Here is a 17,429-nt window from a genome sequence, read left to right on the forward strand (position 1 = left end):
TAGAGACTTCTCTGCTCATCACGCTCACGTCAAGAAACTTAAAATGTTCTAAAGGGCAGAAGCAATATACAGCTCAGTTAAAGACTCAGTCATCAGTATCAGCTCAAAGACATCGTCATCCTTCTTCAGCACGTTGGCAATTTGAAAGATACGTGACCCTGCAACCATTAATTCGATGTTTACGACTACATGACAGCGCATAAATTGATTAACTTCCTCACACATGCTTCAAATAACAAGCCCCAAGCCCAGAAATTCCTCACAACAAAAACCCCAAGCCTTTAAATCCAATCTAAGCAGTGGGACTCATTTTCAGAAGGCCAGCAATAAACCACAGGAATGAACAAAACATATGCCATGTCTCCAGCATACCGCCTCAAACACAACCCCACCAAGACTCTTCTCAAACCATGCACAGATCGCATGGTTGTCAATGATCTTCATCATTTGCAGATAGACCCCCTCCAGAGAAAAGGTGGACAGATGACTTCTCCTTTACCATGGATAATATTTCACTTCTCACCGTTGGTATGTGACAAGCCAAGAGCATTTCTTCCAGGGACATTTTAAGGAAACACATCTATGAAAGGCTTTCTCTTTACAGCTGTAAAGATGACAGGCATATACAGGACAGTCAAGCAAATGTAACAGATTTCATATTCAATACATTATCAGAGACAAAGGCCCACCTTCGGATCATGACAACGAGCGAGTCAAGAAGTTAACCCATGCAGAAAGGAAGGGATCACAACATACTCTTCTAGATTATGGCACTTAGGGAAGATACATAACCAAGGTGCTTAGCAGGTCATGACTACACAGTTTGCTCTTCCCAAAGCTCCCATATCTCTTCCCAAACCATATCTCTGCAGCATGGACCAAGGCAAAGACATTTCGTTGCTCTCCACGTTATCATGAAGAAACATAAAGGCTGAGAAGAGTGGAAACGATGAGCAGAGAAGTTAGACACGGGGCCATTAGCATTCCTCCTCAAGCACAATTGCTGTCGGGAAGATCCCTGAACTTGCTAATAAGGCAGACTTCCGTTTGCTAATGATGCAACAGCTCCGTTGCGAAGAGCTAATACTGTCCCTACGCGGGAGACAGGACGCGGGGCGGAAAGGGCAGAGAAGCAGCAGAGGGAAGCGCCGCGGAGCAAGTCCGGCCAGAGGAACTCACCGGGGCGGCGGCGGCGGCGGGGTCCTCCCCGAGCAGCGGCGCGGGCTCCCCGGGCGGCGGCCGGGCCGGGAGGGTGTCGCAGCAGCTGCCGCCCGACAAGCGGAGCTGGCTCTTGCGCGAGTCGGCCGTGAGCGACACCTCGTGCGAGTAGGAGTGCAGGAAGGCGCGGACGCCGTCGATGCCCACGAAGTGCGAGGCCGGCACGCCGCGCAAGGCGCCGCTGCCCGCCGCCAGCAGCTGCGAGCGGCGCCAGCGCCGCAGGCGCAGCGCCAGCAGCAGCAGCAGGAAGGCGAGGAAGAGGCAGGACACGGCCGCCACGGCCACCACCAGCCACCGCGTCAGGCTGCCGGCCGGCTCGCCCGGCGCCGCCGCCGCCGCGCTGCCCAGCTCCGACAGCAGCTCGGCCACGCTCTCGGCCAGCACCACCGTCAGCGTGGCCGTGGCCGACAGCGCCGGCCGCCCGTGGTCCTTCACCACCACCACCAGGCTCTGCCGCGCCGCGTCGCGGGCCAGCGGGAACCGCGCCGTGCGCACCTCGCCGCTGTGCAGCCCCACGCGGAACAGCCCCGGCTCCGTCGCCTTCGCCAGCTCGTACGACAGCCACGCGTTCTGCCCCGCGTCCGCGTCCACCGCCACCACCTTGGCCACCAGCGCCCCGGGCTCCGCCGAGCGCGGCGCCAGCTCCACGCCCGACCAGCCCGCGCCCGCCGCCGACGCCGACGGCGGGTACAGCACCTGCGGCGCGTTGTCGTTCTCGTCCACGATCACGAGCCGCACCGACACGTTGCTGCTCAGCGCCGGCGCGCCGCCGTCCTCCGCCCGCACCCACAGCCCCACCTCGCGCACCTCCTCGTAGTCGAAGGAGCGCAGCGCGTACAGCGCGCCCGTCTCCGCCTGCACCGACACGTAGGACGAGAGCGGCGCGCCCCGCACCCGCCCCTCCGACAGCCGGTACCGCACGCGCGCGTTCTGCCCCCAGTCCGCGTCCGCCGCCCGCACCGTCAGCACCAGCGCGCCCGCCGCGTTGTTCTCGGGCAGCCGGGCGCTGTAGCGCGCCTCCGCGAACACCGGCGCGTTGTCGTTCACGTCCAGCACCCGCAGCGCCAGCACCGCGCTGCTCCACAGCGCCGGCGACCCGCCGTCCGCCGCCCGCACCGTCACGTTGTACTCCGACACCTCCTCCCGGTCCAGCTCCCTCGCCGTCACCACGCGGTAGTAATTATCAAACGACCTCTCCAGGCGGAACGGCAGCCGCTCGGCGAGGCTGCACCGCACCTCCCCGTTCGCCCCCGAGTCCCGGTCCTGCACGTGCACCAGGGCCACCACCGTCCCCGGCGGCGCGTCCTCAGAGATCGCGCTCAGCGCCGACGACACTGTCAGTTCGGGCGCGTTGTCGTTGACGTCCGTCACCGTGATCGCCACTTTCGCCGTGTCGAAAAGCTCTCCGCCGTCCCGTGCCTGCACCTCCAGTTCGTACGAGTTGCCTTCCTCGAAGTCCAGGCTCCGCACCAGCGTGATCGCTCCCGTCTCAGAGTCCAGCTCGAACATCTCCAGTGCCATGTCCGACACTTTCTTCAGCGAGTATTTCACGTGCCCGTTCATCCCCTCGTCGGCGTCGGTGGCCGTGAGGGTGACGAGGACGGAGCCCACGGGCACGTCCTCCGCCACACGCACCGTGTACTCCGCCTGGCCGAACACGGGCGCGTTGTCGTTCGCGTCCAGCACCGCCACGCGGATCCGCGCCGTGCCCGTCCGCGCCGGCTCTCCGCCGTCGCTCGCTCGCAGCACCACCTCGTGAAACGCCGCCTCCTCCCGGTCCAGCGCCTTCGCCAGCACCAGCTCGGGACGCTCCTCCCCGCCGGGGCCCGCCTGCACGGCCAGCGAGAAGTGCTCGTCGCCGCTCAGCTCGTACCTCTGCAGGGAATTCGACCCCACGTCCGGGTCGTGAGCCTCGGCCAGGGGAAACCGCGATCCCGGGGCTGTCAGCTCGCTTATCCTCTCCTCCAGCTCAATCTCCTTGAAGCTGGGCGCGTTGTCGTTTATGTCCGTGATCTCCACTTCGATTCCGTAAACTTCCATTTCCCCCTCCACTATCACCTCACAGCGCAGCACGCATTTCGCCACCAGCCGGCACAGCTGCTCTCTGTCTATCCTCTCCGCCGTCACCAAATGTCCCGTCTTCCCGTGCAGGGTGAAATACTGCGTCCTACCTCTGTCCAAGATGCGGACGCCGCGGTCGCGGAGCGCGGGCAGCTGCAGCCCCAGGTCCTTGGCCACGTCGCCCACGAACGAGCCCTTCGGCAGCTCCTCGGGCACCGCGTAGCGCAGCTGCCCCCACGCCGCCTCCCACGCCGCCACCAGGACGCACCACAGCAGGGCTCGCTCCCGCCGGCCCCGCCGCCTCCCCGCCGCGCTCATCGCCGCCGCCGCCGCACCGCCGACACCGCACCACCGCCGGCACCTCCCCGCCGCCCACCGACGATCCGGCTCCCGATCCGGCTACGGCGCCCGCTCCTGCTCGCCGCTCCCGGCCGCTGCCGCCGGCCCCTCCGCCTCGCTGCAGCACGGCTCCGCACCGCGGGGACGCTCGCAGACCGCCCGGCCGCCGAGCCAGCCAGCCAGCCAGCCAGCGAGCGAGCCGGGCCGCAGCGGGCGGGGCTGCCTGCAGCGCTCCGGCCTTCCTCTCGCTCCTCCTCGGTCAACAGCGGCGCCCGCAGCCTCCTCCCGGCACTGCAGGCACCGAGCGCTGCCGACCGCTGCCCGCCCGGCCTTTCCCACGGGCAGCTCGCGGGGACGGCGCCGTCCCCACGGACACATCGCTTCCCGTCCACCGGTGACGCAAAAGCCGTGGCTTTTCCCGAGACCATCTCTTCTTTCATCCTCCAGGCCACCACGACCTGGCAAGGCAGAGGACTCCTGTGCGCATGGTATTTCTACCGCATAAGAAAAATGTTTCCGTAATGGTGATATATGTAATATATGTATTACGAGTTTTATCCTATTACTCCAAACGCACAATCCCCACCACCAAGTTTTGTACACGTCATGCTTGAATGGCTGATACAAGGATAGGAAAAGAAAACACCCTCTGAAACACAGAACGTGATATTCACACCCGTCCCCCCAGAGAACCACAGGTATCAGTCTCATTAACCGAAGCAGCAGGAACTTTTCTTTCAATACTTCCCTTCATACAGAACACGCTACAAATTAACTAATCCGCCATCAACTGACTCAGATCAGGCATTTAAGGGCTCAAGAAGGTGGGGTCAATCAACTGAAACACAGAATCTAAGCCCCCTCAGCCCCTACAGCTCGTGAGGAGGGGGGGCTTGCTCAGGCACCTGCCTGGTGCTCTGGCATTTCTCCCGACAAGACCTTCCTGGGGACACGGTACAGGAGGAGGCTCCCCTACTGCTCCAAACTCCTTCTCTCCCACCCACCCCGCTTTCAGGCTCTAGGTCACCTCATCGCTTCGCACTGATTGTACTACAAGTGGCCAGGAGGCAGGAGGCACCTGCAGTGAACCTGGCCAGAACCATCTGCTCGGCTCCACGCAAACTGCAGGGCAAATGCCTTTGCGAGTACAGCAAGAAGAATAACAGGTACATCTGCCTCTGCTCTGGTGCCCACACTAGCAAACGGGGGTGATTACAGCCTTACGGCAGGGTTGGTTTGCTCCACATGTTTGTTGTGCACCTATTTTCCCAATATTTTTCTATTCTCAAGAGTATTTTCGAATGGGATGAGAGCAATGGCAGGCTTATTGAAGTCCCTGAGCTAATGGCTACGTAAGTAAAATGTCGGTACAACTAAAGATGCAGCTAATCCTGGAAAAGGAAAGTTGAAGGACTTGAATGTGTGATTTCCCTTTCTAAAAGAACACAGAAATTTTGTGTTTCTATAGTTTATGCACGTTTACATCTAATCAAGTAGTTTGGTAGCCCCAGGAAGGGCCTTTCCTTTCATCAGGAATCAAGGTCTAAATGACTGAAGCTCGTTAGTAAAGTGTTACTCTAATTCTTGCATATTCACGTTGGCATGAAACATTTTCAACAAAATACTGTAGGAGATCAGGGGAAGACAAGTACAGCTGCACACCCTGACCTATGCGGACCATTTGTATATGTGCAAATGGACTTATTCAAGTGCCTAAACTGTCATTTTGCAAATCTCCCTGATATCTGGATCTTAGAGTCCTGTCCTTGTAACCAGACGGATGTAACAACTATTGCAAAAAGTGGCTGAGAAACCTAATTCCTCAGTTTAGTATTTTGCAAAGGTGCTTGTCATTTCAGAGCTGTTCTCAGGATGCCTATAGCCTCCCCTGGCAAAACAGGCAGGCACAACAACTAATGCAAGAAGTGGCTGAGAGACCCAGTTCCTCAGTCCAGTATTACCCTGTCAATGCGATCAACTAGGTCCAAGCAGGTCTAGTTGGGAAAAGGGGATAGGGAAAGAAAACAGGCCCTGAAATACAAATGGTTATTTTTTTTGTCTTTAGATCTCATTCTACACTGTCATCTGTGTATGAAAGAGAGATCAGGAACGGTAAAACACAAGGGAGCTACCACTCGGGATAGAAGGACAAAAAAAGACAACTGCACAGAGAAACAGTGCCTGGACAAATTAACCCGTATTATTAGTAAACCTAATTAGTAATCGATGCTGATTAGTAAAGTATTCATCTTGAGTCTTCATGTTGGTAGGATACCTTTTCAACAAATACCGTAGTAGAGCAGGAGAAGACAAGTACAGCTGCACACCCTGAACCTTGCAGACCATTTGTAAAGGTGCAAATGGGCTTTATTTAAATGCCTAATTGCTGACATTTTGCAAATGTCCTTGTCATTTCAGATGTGTTCTCAGGATGCCTATAGCCTCCCCTGGTAAAACAGGCAGGCACAACAACTAATGCGCTCTAGTTGGGAAAAGGGGATAGGGAAAGAAAACAGGCTCTGAAATACAATACCCTAGGGTTTTTTCTTTTTTTCATTCAGATCTCCTTCTACCCCTTCACATGTCTATGAAAGAGAGGTCAGGAACGGTAAAACACAAGGGAACTACCACCCAGTATGGAAGGAAAAAAAAGAGAGAAATAAAGGCAGAGAGAAAAAATGCCTGCACAAATTAACCCGTCCCACCTGGGCTACCATTCCTGCAGAAGCCTCACCCCAAAAGATGGGCGACACTCTCCTCCTTCGTCAGGGAGGAACAACTCGTAACTTCTCCTTATGTGGAGAAAACATGCACGTTTGAGGAAGGTAAAATCTCCAACACCAAGCCGCAATCCCATTTCCCCAACTCCGTCATGCACAATCAGCACATCTCATTCTACACAGTAAGGATCCGCGTTCACCCCTAAAATCGGAAATAACTGTACAAAGGACTCGGAAAAATCATGCCTGGAGAAAATTTCTCCATCCCATTAGTGCTGCCATTTCTGCAGCAGCCTTCTTCCAAAAGATGAGAGGGCACTCGGTGGAAGAGGGGTACATTCACTAGGGAGCAACAACCAGCAACTTCTCCACTCATGGAGCCACACGCACCTTTCCTTTGGGAAACCAACGGCTTCCCAGCATCCATCTATCAACCAGGTTCAAGTACCTCGGTTTCCCGATCTTGTCATGCAGAATCGTTAATTTAACAAATTCACCGCTGCCAGCTCAAACGAGCGTTGAAGTCAAAAGCTCTCAGGTGAACCCGAACCCGTCAGCACCGAAGAAGCAAGAAGGGCCGCCGCCAGCTGCCTGTTGAGAGCGGAAGGGGGATACTGCGTTGCTTTCTTCACGGAGACACGGATCAGCACTTGCCAGTCACGGCAGTCGGGGAAAACGCGGGGCGATAGGGACGGGGGTTGAGAAAGGCGCAAGGAGAAGAGCGAGAGAGCGCGGGCTTACAGACCTGCGGTGCGTCGGGCTCCGCGGGCGGCTCTCCCGCGCCGGCGCTGCTGCTCGGGCTCCGCTTCCCGCAGGGCTCCCCGCCCAGAAGCTCCTCCGCGGGCAGGCTGGGCAGCGGCGGCGGCGGCGGCAGCCAAGCGCCCTCGGCGACGGCGCGGCCCGGCGCCACGCACAGGTTGTAGGAGTAGGGCAAGGTGCCCTCGCAGAAGTCGGCCGGGAAGGCGGCGCCGGCCACGGAGAAGCGCTGCGCGCCCAGGCAGCGCAGCACGGCGGGCGGCCCGGCCCGGCGCACCCGCGCCAGCACGGCCAGCGCCACGCTCAGCAGGAACAGGGCGCAGAGGAGCGCCAGCGCCAGCACCAGGTAGAACTGCAGCTCCGCCGGCGAGTCCGCGCCCGCCGCCCGCTCGCTCAGCTCCGGCAGCGCCTCCTGCAAGCTCTCGGCCAGCACCACGTGCAGCGTGGCCGTGGCCGACAGCGCCGGCTGCCCGTGGTCCTTCACCACGGCCACCAGCCGCTGCTTCGCCGCGTCCCTCTCCGACACGGCCCGCGCCGTCCGCACCTCGCCGCTGTGCAGCCCCACGCGGAACAGCGCCGGCTCCGCCGCCTGCACCAGCTCGTACGACAGCCACGCGTTGCGCCCCGCGTCCGCGTCCACCGCCACCACCTTGGCCACCAGGTACCCGGCCTCGGCCGACCGCGGCACCACCTCGAACGGCGCCGGCGCCGGGGCCGCGCCCGCGCCCGCCGCTCCCGCCCCCGCCGCCGGCCACAGCACCCGCGGCGCGTTGTCGTTGCGGTCCAGCACGAAGACGCGCACCGTCACCGTCGAGCTCCGCGCCGGCGCCCCGCCGTCCTGCGCCCGCACCGCCACCGCGAACTCGCGGCACTGCTCGTAGTCGAAGGAGCGCTGCGCGTACACCGCGCCGCTCCGCGCCTCCACCGACACGTACGGCGTTGCGCCCGCGCTGCCGCCCGCCAGCCAGTAGCTCACGCGCCCGTTGGCGCCCGCGTCCGCGTCCCGCGCGCGCACGCGCAGCACCGGCGCGCCCGCCGCGTTGTTCTCCGCCACGTAGGCGCTGTAGGCGGCCTCCTCGAACACCGGCGCGTTGTCGTTCACGTCCGACACCTCCAGCACCAGCGCCGCGCCGCTGGACAGCGCCGGGCTGCCCCGGTCCCTGGCCACCACCGTCACCCGGTGCTCGGCCGCCTGCTCCCGGTCCAGCGCCATCGCCGTCACCACCTTGTACGAGCCGCCCGACGACGCCACGATCGACAGCGGCGCCTCGCCCGACAGCTCGCACGACACCTGGCCGTTCTCCCCGGAGTCCGGGTCGTTCACGTTCAGGAGGGCCACCACCGTGCCGGCCGGCGCGTCCTCGGGCACCGGGCTCGACACCGACAACACCGTGATTTCGGGAGCGTTGTCGTTCTCGTCCGTGACGTCTATCTGCACTTCGCAGTGAGCCGTGAGCCCGCCGCCGTCCCTCGCCTCCAGGCCGAAGCTGTACTTGCTCTTCTCCTCGAAATCGAGGGGCCCCGCCGTCCTCACCTCGCCGCTCTCGCTCTCGACGCTGAACATCGCGCGGACGCCCTGCGGGACGTTGCCGAAGGAGTAGGAGACCCGCCCGTTGGAGCCCGCGTCCGCATCCGTGGCCCGCACCCGCAGCACCAGCGACCCCGCCGGCAGATTCTCCCGCACTCGCGCCTCGTAGACGCTTTTACTGAACGCGGGCGCGTTGTCGTTGGCGTCCGTCACGTTGACGCGAACCTGCACAGTCCCGGACCTCACGGGGTCCCCGCCGTCCGCCGCCGTCAGCACCAGCTGAAAGGAGCTCTGCTTCTCACGGTCCAGCGCTCTCTCCAGCACTAATTCCGGCTGCTTCTTTCCCCCCGGGCTCTCCTTCACGGCCAGACTGAAGGACGGGTTGCTAGCGAGCTCGTAAGTCAGCAGCGAGTTGCTGCCCACGTCCGCGTCTCGGGCCATCTCCAGCGGGAAACGAGCACCGGGAAGCGTCAGCTCTGTGATCTCGAGGTCCAGAGCAGGCTTGCTGAAGGCCGGGGAGTTGTCGTTGATGTCCTGGATGGCCACCTCGACGTGGAACACGTTCAGCGGGTTCTGCACCAGCGCCTCGAAGCTGACGGAGCAGGACGCCGACTCGCCGCACATCTCCTCCCGGTCCAGCCTCTCGCTCACGTACAGGTTCCCGCTCTCCCCGCTCACCGTGAAGTATTTCAGCTGCCTTTTAGCGGCAGACGCCACCCGCAGCTTGCGTGCCGGCAGCTCCGCCGGGCTCAGCCCCAGGTCCCGCGCCAGCGGCCCCACCAGCGAGCCTCTGCCCAGCTCCTCGGGGATGGCGTAGCGGATCCGCTCCGGCGCCGCCCGGCAGCACAAGCACAGCAGCAAAGCGGGCAGCAGCACTCGCCCGCCTGCTCGCCGCCGGCTCGCCCTCTGCCTCTGCCTCTGCCTGCCCGCCATCCTCGGCAGCGCTCGCCGCGCTCCTCCCTCCTGCCGCTGCCCTCCCTCCCTGCCAGCCCCTCGCCGCAGCGAGCGCAGGGGCCGCCGGCGGGCAGCGATCTCGCCGCCGGCTCGGACGCCGCTGCTCCCCGCGCCGCGCCGCCTCTCGCCTCTGCTGCCCGTGCCGCTGCCGCTCCGGCCGGCGCCGTGCGAGCGAGCAGCCTGGGGGGCAGGACGCTGCGGCGGCTCCGGCTCCGGCTGCGGCTGCGGCTCCGGCTGCGGCTGCGGCTCGGGCTCCGGCGCCGCTCCGCGTCGGCCAACAGCGGCACCCGGAGGCGCCGCGACGCCACCGCAGCCGGCTGATGGCCGCGCTCGCAGGGGCCCGGGCTTTTCACCGGGGCTTTGCGGCTGCATCCAGCTTTGGGCTCTCTCCTTCATTCGAATCCGGAATTTCAGAGGCATTGCCTTGCTGCAACTCCACAGGCGTTGAAAAGGGAGACACGCTGTCCGGTCCTTTAGGTCGTCTCCTTGAGTCGCTGTGAGCAGGCAGAGGGAAATCTTCACGGCAGAGCAAGAAATAAAGGAACTCAGCTGCCCTTAATAAAAATCAAGAGGGAACTAGAAGAGCAAGAAATGCTATTACAGCTAGGGAAGAGTTTAAGAGCTTTTTAGCACTCTGCCAGGTATTTTGTGTTCTCCTTTGCTTCCCTGGGACAAATACCAAGGAGGAAATATTCATGACGGAGTAATCCATACGTACTCACAGACAGAAGGAAGCAAAAGTCACTTCAATCCTGTCACACCAGATCTGCAAGGGGCTTCCGTCTTCCCTCCAATCCTTCCTGCTCATGTAAGTCTCTGAGCTTTGCCCCACAAGGTAACGTGTATATCTCTATGCTAAGATAGCAGAACGACCTTTAGTGTTGTGTTTCTGATTCACAAAAGAAGTTCCTTCTTTTGCGTCTTCACACGTGAAGGGCAAAGCCATGTTGAGTCTTTCATAGAGTCATAGAATGGTTTGAGTTGGAAGGGACCTTGAAAGATCATCTAGTCCAACCCACGTACCATGGGCAGGGACATCCTTCGCTAGATCAAATTGCTCAGAGCCCCGTCCAACCTGACCTTCAGCCCTTTCAGTGGTAGCGCATCCACAACTTCTCTGGGAAACCTGGTCCAGTCTCTCACCACGCTCATCGTAAAACATTTCTTCTTTCTCTCCAATCTAAACTTAGGCCCCGGTAAAACTTCTTTCTCTGTCTTTCTCAGAAGCCCCCTTTATATATTGAAAAGCTGCAACAAGGTCTCCCCAGAGCCTTCTCTGCTCCAGGATGAAGAACCTCAACTCTCTCAGCCCTTCTTCATAACACAGACGTTCCACCGCCCTTTGACCAATTTCATAGTCCTCCTCTGGACCTACTCTAAGGGGTCCATATCTTTCTTTTCCTGTGGGCCCCAGAACTGCATGCAGTACTCCAGGTGGGCTCTCACGAAAGCGGAGTGGAGGGAGAGAACCACCAGACTGCTTGTGATGCAGCCCAGGATACGACTGGCTTTCTGGGCAGCAAGTGCACATTGCCAGCGTATGTCCCATTTGTCACCCACCAGTACTGCCAGCACTGAAAGTCCAGCCTTTCAAGGTCCCTCTAGATGTCATCCCTTCCCCCAGCAAATCAACGGCACCACTCAGCTTGGTGTTGTCCGCAAGCTTGCTGAGGGTGCACTCAATCCCACTGCCTATGAAGATATTCATATTGTTGATCCAAGTATGGACCCTTGAGGTCTCAAATTGAATGGTACTCCACTAGACACACGGTTCTGTAATACTGTGATAAGCAGGGAAATTGCCATCTCTTCTGCTATACCTACCCCCCACAGAGCTCCCATCTCTTCACTCCAACCCTACACAACTTGCAGGTTTGCTTCTGACCTTCTCATAAGTGGCAAAAACATATCGTCAGAGGATAAGGCACTATGATCACACCAAGAAGGGAGGTATGGTTCTCTGCTCACCAACATTCTCAGAAGAAACAGAGGGCTTCTAAAGCACACGAATGATAAACGGCCAAAACACAAGATGAGAGGTCATCCAACAGAGAACAGGTCATCAAATTAATGGTTTATGGGGAATCTCCTCCCCTCTTTTATCACACACGCTGTTCCACAGAGATGCCACTTCTACTAAGCTCATGCTTACATCAATTCCCCCCAACAAAAACAGAACACAAAGATACCCTCACCTCTCCTGCCTTTCACACCCCCTGTAGCAGGAGCAAGAGGCACTAACACACGGCACATTGCTAAACCAAGCCATGCTGATAATCACAAGTAAAGCTACGTACGTATGAGACCAGGGAAAAAAAACCAAAAACATACAACAGACAAGCAAGGCAAGGAAGCATTAGAAGAGCAAGGGTTGTCAGAGAAACTCCCCAGGAAGTCTTCTTGGTCTTCAACTGTGGGTGTTGAAATTCATCCCTCAGACCACCTGGAAGTCATTCCTAGCAAGCTGCACATGTGGCCCTAAAGTCTCCCTCTGGACTACATAGTACAGGGGGGTCATTGGAAGCAATAGTCAACAGCTCTCATCAGCAAGTTTCCTCCTATGTGGCCTGCTCATCTCCCATAAATATGAAACCCTAAGTTTAAACACCTTATCATGGGTCTCTTTCTCATGCTATGTCTTCTCGGAAATTGCAACAGATTCTCTTTAGCTTCTGCTTCATTCTCCTCACACCAAAAATTCGGTTGCACGTGGCTCAAGTAAGTCTTTGCTGCAAAACAACGCTCATAGCTTCAAATGCAGAAAGCACTGACCAGAACTGGGGGAAAAGGAACCATGACCTTCCAGGAAACAAAGGCCTGAAAGAAAGTCTAATTAGAACTGTGAAGAAACTCTACATCGCAATGTTACAGGGAGATATGGATAAAGGAGGTTTCACACAAGAATTAGGAGCCATTCTACACATGCATCAGTGTTCTACATGCACAGTTATTGCACAAACACCTTTTGATTAAAGGAACACCATTGCCTTTCAAGAGAGGGAATTCAGGATCACAGCATGAATGGCACAGGCCTTGGCACCAGGCATGGAATCAAATCACGTTCTCAGGTGCATAAGCAATATGGAGCTCCGATAAAGACCCGGTTGTCAAAGTATCAACTCAAAGACGCCATCATCCTTCTTTAGCACATGGGCAACTTGGAAGATACGTGATGCTTGAATCTTAACCTAAAGTGTAACCTGTGCTCAATAACTACCGTTCACAGGAAACATCACGCAACAGGAAAGGAAACTGAGGTATCCACAACTTGGCCAGCTGGAATCTGAGCAATGGGATATCCAAGCATAAGACACTTCCAGACTCACGTGCAGAAGGCCAGCAATACACCCTGGAAACTGACAAAACGCATGCCATGTCTCCACCAGTATCTCTTCACACACACAGCACCCCCAAGACTCTCCTCAAACCATGCACAGATCCCATGGTTGTCAATGATCTTCATCATTTGCAGATAGACCCCCTCCAGAGAAAAGGTGGACAGATGACTTCTCCTTTACCATGGATAATATTTCACTTCTCACCGTTGGTATGTGACAAGCAAGAGCATTTCACAGCTGAAAAATGACAGGCACATACGGGACAGTCAGGCAAATGTAACAGATTTCATCTTCAACACATTATCAGAGACAAAGGCCCACCTTCAGATCACGACAACGAGCAAGTCAAGAAGTTAACACCTGCAGAAAGGAAGGGATCACAACATACTCTTCTACATTATGGCACTTAGGGAAGATACATAACCAAGGTGCTTAGCAGGTCATGACTACACAGTTTGCTCTTCCCAAAGCTCCCATATCTCTTCCCAAACCATATCTCTGCAGCATGGACCAAGGCAAAGACATTTCGTTGCTCTCCACGTTATCATGAAGAAACATAAAGGCTGAGAAGAGTGGAAACGATGAGCAGAGAAGTTAGACACGGGGCCATTAGCATTCCTCCTCAAGCACAATTGCTGTCGGGAAGATCCCTGAACTTGCTAATAAGGCAGACTTCCGTTTGCTAATGATGCAACAGCTCCGTTGCGAAGAGCTAATACTGTCCCTACGCGGGAGACAGGACGCGGGGCGGAAAGGGCAGAGAAGCAGCAGAGGGAAGCGCCGCGGAGCAAGTCCGGCCAGAGGAACTCACCGGGGCGGCGGCGGCGGGGTCCTCCCCGAGCAGCGGCGCGGGCTCCCCGGGCGGCGGCCGGGCCGGGAGGGTGTCGCAGCAGCTGCCGCCCGACAAGCGGAGCTGGCTCTTGCGCGAGTCGGCCGTGAGCGACACCTCGTGCGAGTAGGAGTGCAGGAAGGCGCGGACGCCGTCGATGCCCACGAAGTGCGAGGCCGGCACGCCGCGCAAGGCGCCGCTGCCCGCCGCCAGCAGCTGCGAGCGGCGCCAGCGCCGCAGGCGCAGCGCCAGCAGCAGCAGCAGGAAGGCGAGGAAGAGGCAGGACACGGCCGCCACGGCCACCACCAGCCACCGCGTCAGGCTGCCGGCCGGCTCGCCCGGCGCCGCCGCCGCCGCGCTGCCCAGCTCCGACAGCAGCTCGGCCACGCTCTCGGCCAGCACCACCGTCAGCGTGGCCGTGGCCGACAGCGCCGGCCGCCCGTGGTCCTTCACCACCACCACCAGGCTCTGCCGCGCCGCGTCGCGGGCCAGCGGGAACCGCGCCGTGCGCACCTCGCCGCTGTGCAGCCCCACGCGGAACAGTCCCGGCTCCGTCGCCTTCGCCAGCTCGTACGACAGCCACGCGTTCTGCCCCGCGTCCGCGTCCACCGCCACCACCTTGGCCACCAGCGCCCCGGGCTCCGCCGAGCGCGGCGCCAGCTCCACGCCCGACCAGCCCGCGCCCGCCGCCGACGCCGACGGCGGGTACAGCACCTGCGGCGCGTTGTCGTTCTCGTCCACGATCACGAGCCGCACCGACACGTTGCTGCTCAGCGCCGGCGCGCCGCCGTCCTCCGCCCGCACCCACAGCCCCACCTCGCGCACCTCCTCGTAGTCGAAGGAGCGCAGCGCGTACAGCGCGCCCGTCTCCGCCTGCACCGACACGTAGGACGAGAGCGGCGCGCCCCGCACCCGCCCCTCCGACAGCCGGTACCGCACGCGCGCGTTCTGCCCCCAGTCCGCGTCCGCCGCCCGCACCGTCAGCACCAGCGCGCCCGCCGCGTTGTTCTCGGGCAGCCGGGCGCTGTAGCGCGCCTCCGCGAACACCGGCGCGTTGTCGTTCACGTCCAGCACCCGCAGCGCCAGCACCGCGCTGCTCCACAGCGCCGGCGACCCGCCGTCCGCCGCCCGCACCGTCACGTTGTACTCCGACACCTCCTCCCGGTCCAGCTCCCTCGCCGTCACCACGCGGTAGTAATTATCAAACGACCTCTCCAGGCGGAACGGCAGCCGCTCGGCGAGGCTGCACCGCACCTCCCCGTTCGCCCCCGAGTCCCGGTCCTGCACGTGCACCAGGGCCACCACCGTCCCCGGCGGCGCGTCCTCAGAGATCGCGCTCAGCGCCGACGACACTGTCAGTTCGGGCGCGTTGTCGTTGACGTCCGTCACCGTGATCGCCACTTTCGCCGTGTCGAAAAGCTCTCCGCCGTCCCGTGCCTGCACCTCCAGTTCGTACGAGTCGCCTTCCTCGAAGTCCAGGCTCCGCACCAGCGTGATCGCTCCCGTCTCAGAGTCCAGCTCGAACATCTGCGAGGCTTTCTCTGTGATTTTCTTCAGCGAGTATTTCACGTGCCCGTTCATCCCCTCGTCGGCGTCGGTGGCCGTGAGGGTGACGAGGACGGAGCCCACGGGCACGTCCTCCGCCACACGCACCGTGTACTCCGCCTGGCCGAACACGGGCGCGTTGTCGTTCGCGTCCAGCACCGCCACGCGGATCCGCGCCGTGCCCGTCCGCGCCGGCTCTCCGCCGTCGCTCGCTCGCAGCACCACCTCGTGAAACGCCGCCTCCTCCCGGTCCAGCGCCTTCGCCAGCACCAGCTCGGGACGCTCCTCCCCGCCGGGGCCCGCCTGCACGGCCAGCGAGAAGTGCTCGTCGCCGCTCAGCTCGTACCTCTGCAGGGAATTCGACCCCACGTCCGGGTCGTGAGCCTCGGCCAGGGGAAACCGCGATCCCGGGGCTGTCAGCTCGCTTATCCTCTCCTCCAGCTCAATCTCCTTGAAGCTGGGCGCGTTGTCGTTTATGTCCGTGATCTCCACTTCGATTCCGTAAACTTCCATTTCCCCCTCCACTATCACCTCACAGCGCAGCACGCATCGCTGCACGCTCTCGCACAGCTGCTCTCTGTCTATCCTCTCCGCCGTCACCAAATGTCCCGTCTTCCCGTGCAGGGCGAAATACTGCGTCCTACCTCTGTCCAAGATGCGGACGCCGCGGTCGCGGAGCGCGGGCAGCTGCAGCCCCAGGTCCTTGGCCACGTCGCCCACGAACGAGCCCTTCGGCAGCTCCTCGGGCACCGCGTAGCGCAGCTGCCCCCACGCCGCCTCCCACGCCGCCACCAGGACGCACCACAGCAGGGCTCGCTCCCGCCGGCCCCGCCGCCTCCCCGCCGCGCTCATCGCCGCCGCCGCCGCACCGCCGACACCGCACCACCGCCGGCACCTCCCCGCCGCCCACCGACGATCCGGCTCCCGATCCGGCTACGGCGCCCGCTCCTGCTCGCCGCTCCCGGCCGCTGCCGCCGGCCCCTCCGCCTCGCTGCAGCACGGCTCCGCACCGCGGGGACGCTCGCAGACCGCCCGGCCGCCGAGCCAGCCAGCCAGCCAGCCAGCGAGCGAGCCGGGCCGCAGCGGGCGGGGCTGCCTGCAGCGCTCCGGCCTTCCTCTCGCTCCTCCTCGGTCAACAGCGGCGCCCGCAGCCTCCTCCCGGCACTGCAGGCACCGAGCGCTGCCGACCGCTGCCCGCCCGGCCTTTCCCACGGGCAGCTCGCGGGGACGGCACCGTCCCCACGGACACATCGCTTCCCGTCCACCGGTGACGCAAAAGCCGTGGCTTTTCCCGAGACCATCTCTTCTTTCATCCTCCAGGCCACCACGACCAGAAAGAAATAACATGCCTCCCGTTGTTGTCTTATTTCTACCGCACGGGAAAAACGGTTTTGTAATGGTGATATAACATATATAAAGTTGTCTTAAGATGACGTCTGGAATATTACGAGTCTTATTCCATTAGTGCAAAAGCACAATCTCTGCCACGAATTGCACAGATCTGCTTTCTGCAGATCAAAAGTGTCTCATACTGGAATGCCACCACCCACGTTAATTGCCCATATCTCGACCAACAGAACAAAGGAGCAACGAAGATCCGCCCTCAAATGGAGACCGGTGATTTCCTGCATTGGCTTTTCTCTAAGCTGCCTTGTCTTTAACGACCCGACTGCCTTTTCATCAAGGTGATCACAACCAGGAGGAAGGCAGAGGCCTCCCGTGGGCGTGGTATTTCTACCGCACAAGAAAAATTACTTGCTAATGGTGTAAAGTAACATAATTTGTAAATTTATGTAAAGTAACATAATTTGTCTTCATATGACGTGCAGAATATTATGAGTTTGATCCTATTACTCCAAACGCACAGTCCCCACCACCAAGTTTCGTAGCCGTCATGCTTGAATGGCTGATACAAGGATAGGAAAAGAAAACACCCTCTGAAACACAGAACGTGATATTCAGACACACACACAGAACGAGAAATAGCAGACTCATTAACTGAAGCAGCAGGAACTTTTCTTTCAATACTTCCCTTCACACAGAACACGCTACAAATTAACTAATCCGCCATCACTGACTCAGATCAGGCATTTAAGGGCTCAAGAAGGTGGGGTCAATCAGCTGAAACACAGAATCTAAGC

The 17,429-nt window shown here is 59.6% G+C and overlaps 2 protein-coding genes across 2 annotated transcripts; both read right to left on the reverse strand.

Annotated features, from left to right (window-relative positions):
• Positions 1 to 1,092: 1,092 nt before the first annotated feature.
• Positions 1,093 to 9,555, reverse strand: LOC309596194 (uncharacterized protein; the record flags this gene model as incomplete). The annotated part of the gene is given in 4 exon segments (XM_082324037.1): positions 1,093 to 3,606; positions 3,609 to 3,785; positions 3,787 to 4,076; positions 6,993 to 9,555. Coding segments are annotated over 4 exon segments (5,544 nt in total).
• A 4,083-nt stretch (positions 9,556 to 13,638) lies between these two features.
• On the reverse strand, positions 13,639 to 16,140 carry LOC309596195 (protocadherin gamma-A2-like; the record flags this gene model as incomplete). The annotated part of the gene is made up of 1 exon (XM_082324038.1): positions 13,639 to 16,140. One exon carries the CDS (start codon positions 16,138 to 16,140, stop codon positions 13,639 to 13,641), a length of 2,502 nt encoding a protein of 833 aa, XP_082180164.1.
• Positions 16,141 to 17,429: the final 1,289 nt, after the last annotated feature.

This window comes from Platalea leucorodia (assembly GCF_965183815.1).
Source record: "Platalea leucorodia genome assembly, chromosome: 11".
NCBI classification, from domain to species: Eukaryota; Metazoa; Chordata; class Aves; order Pelecaniformes; family Threskiornithidae; genus Platalea; species Platalea leucorodia.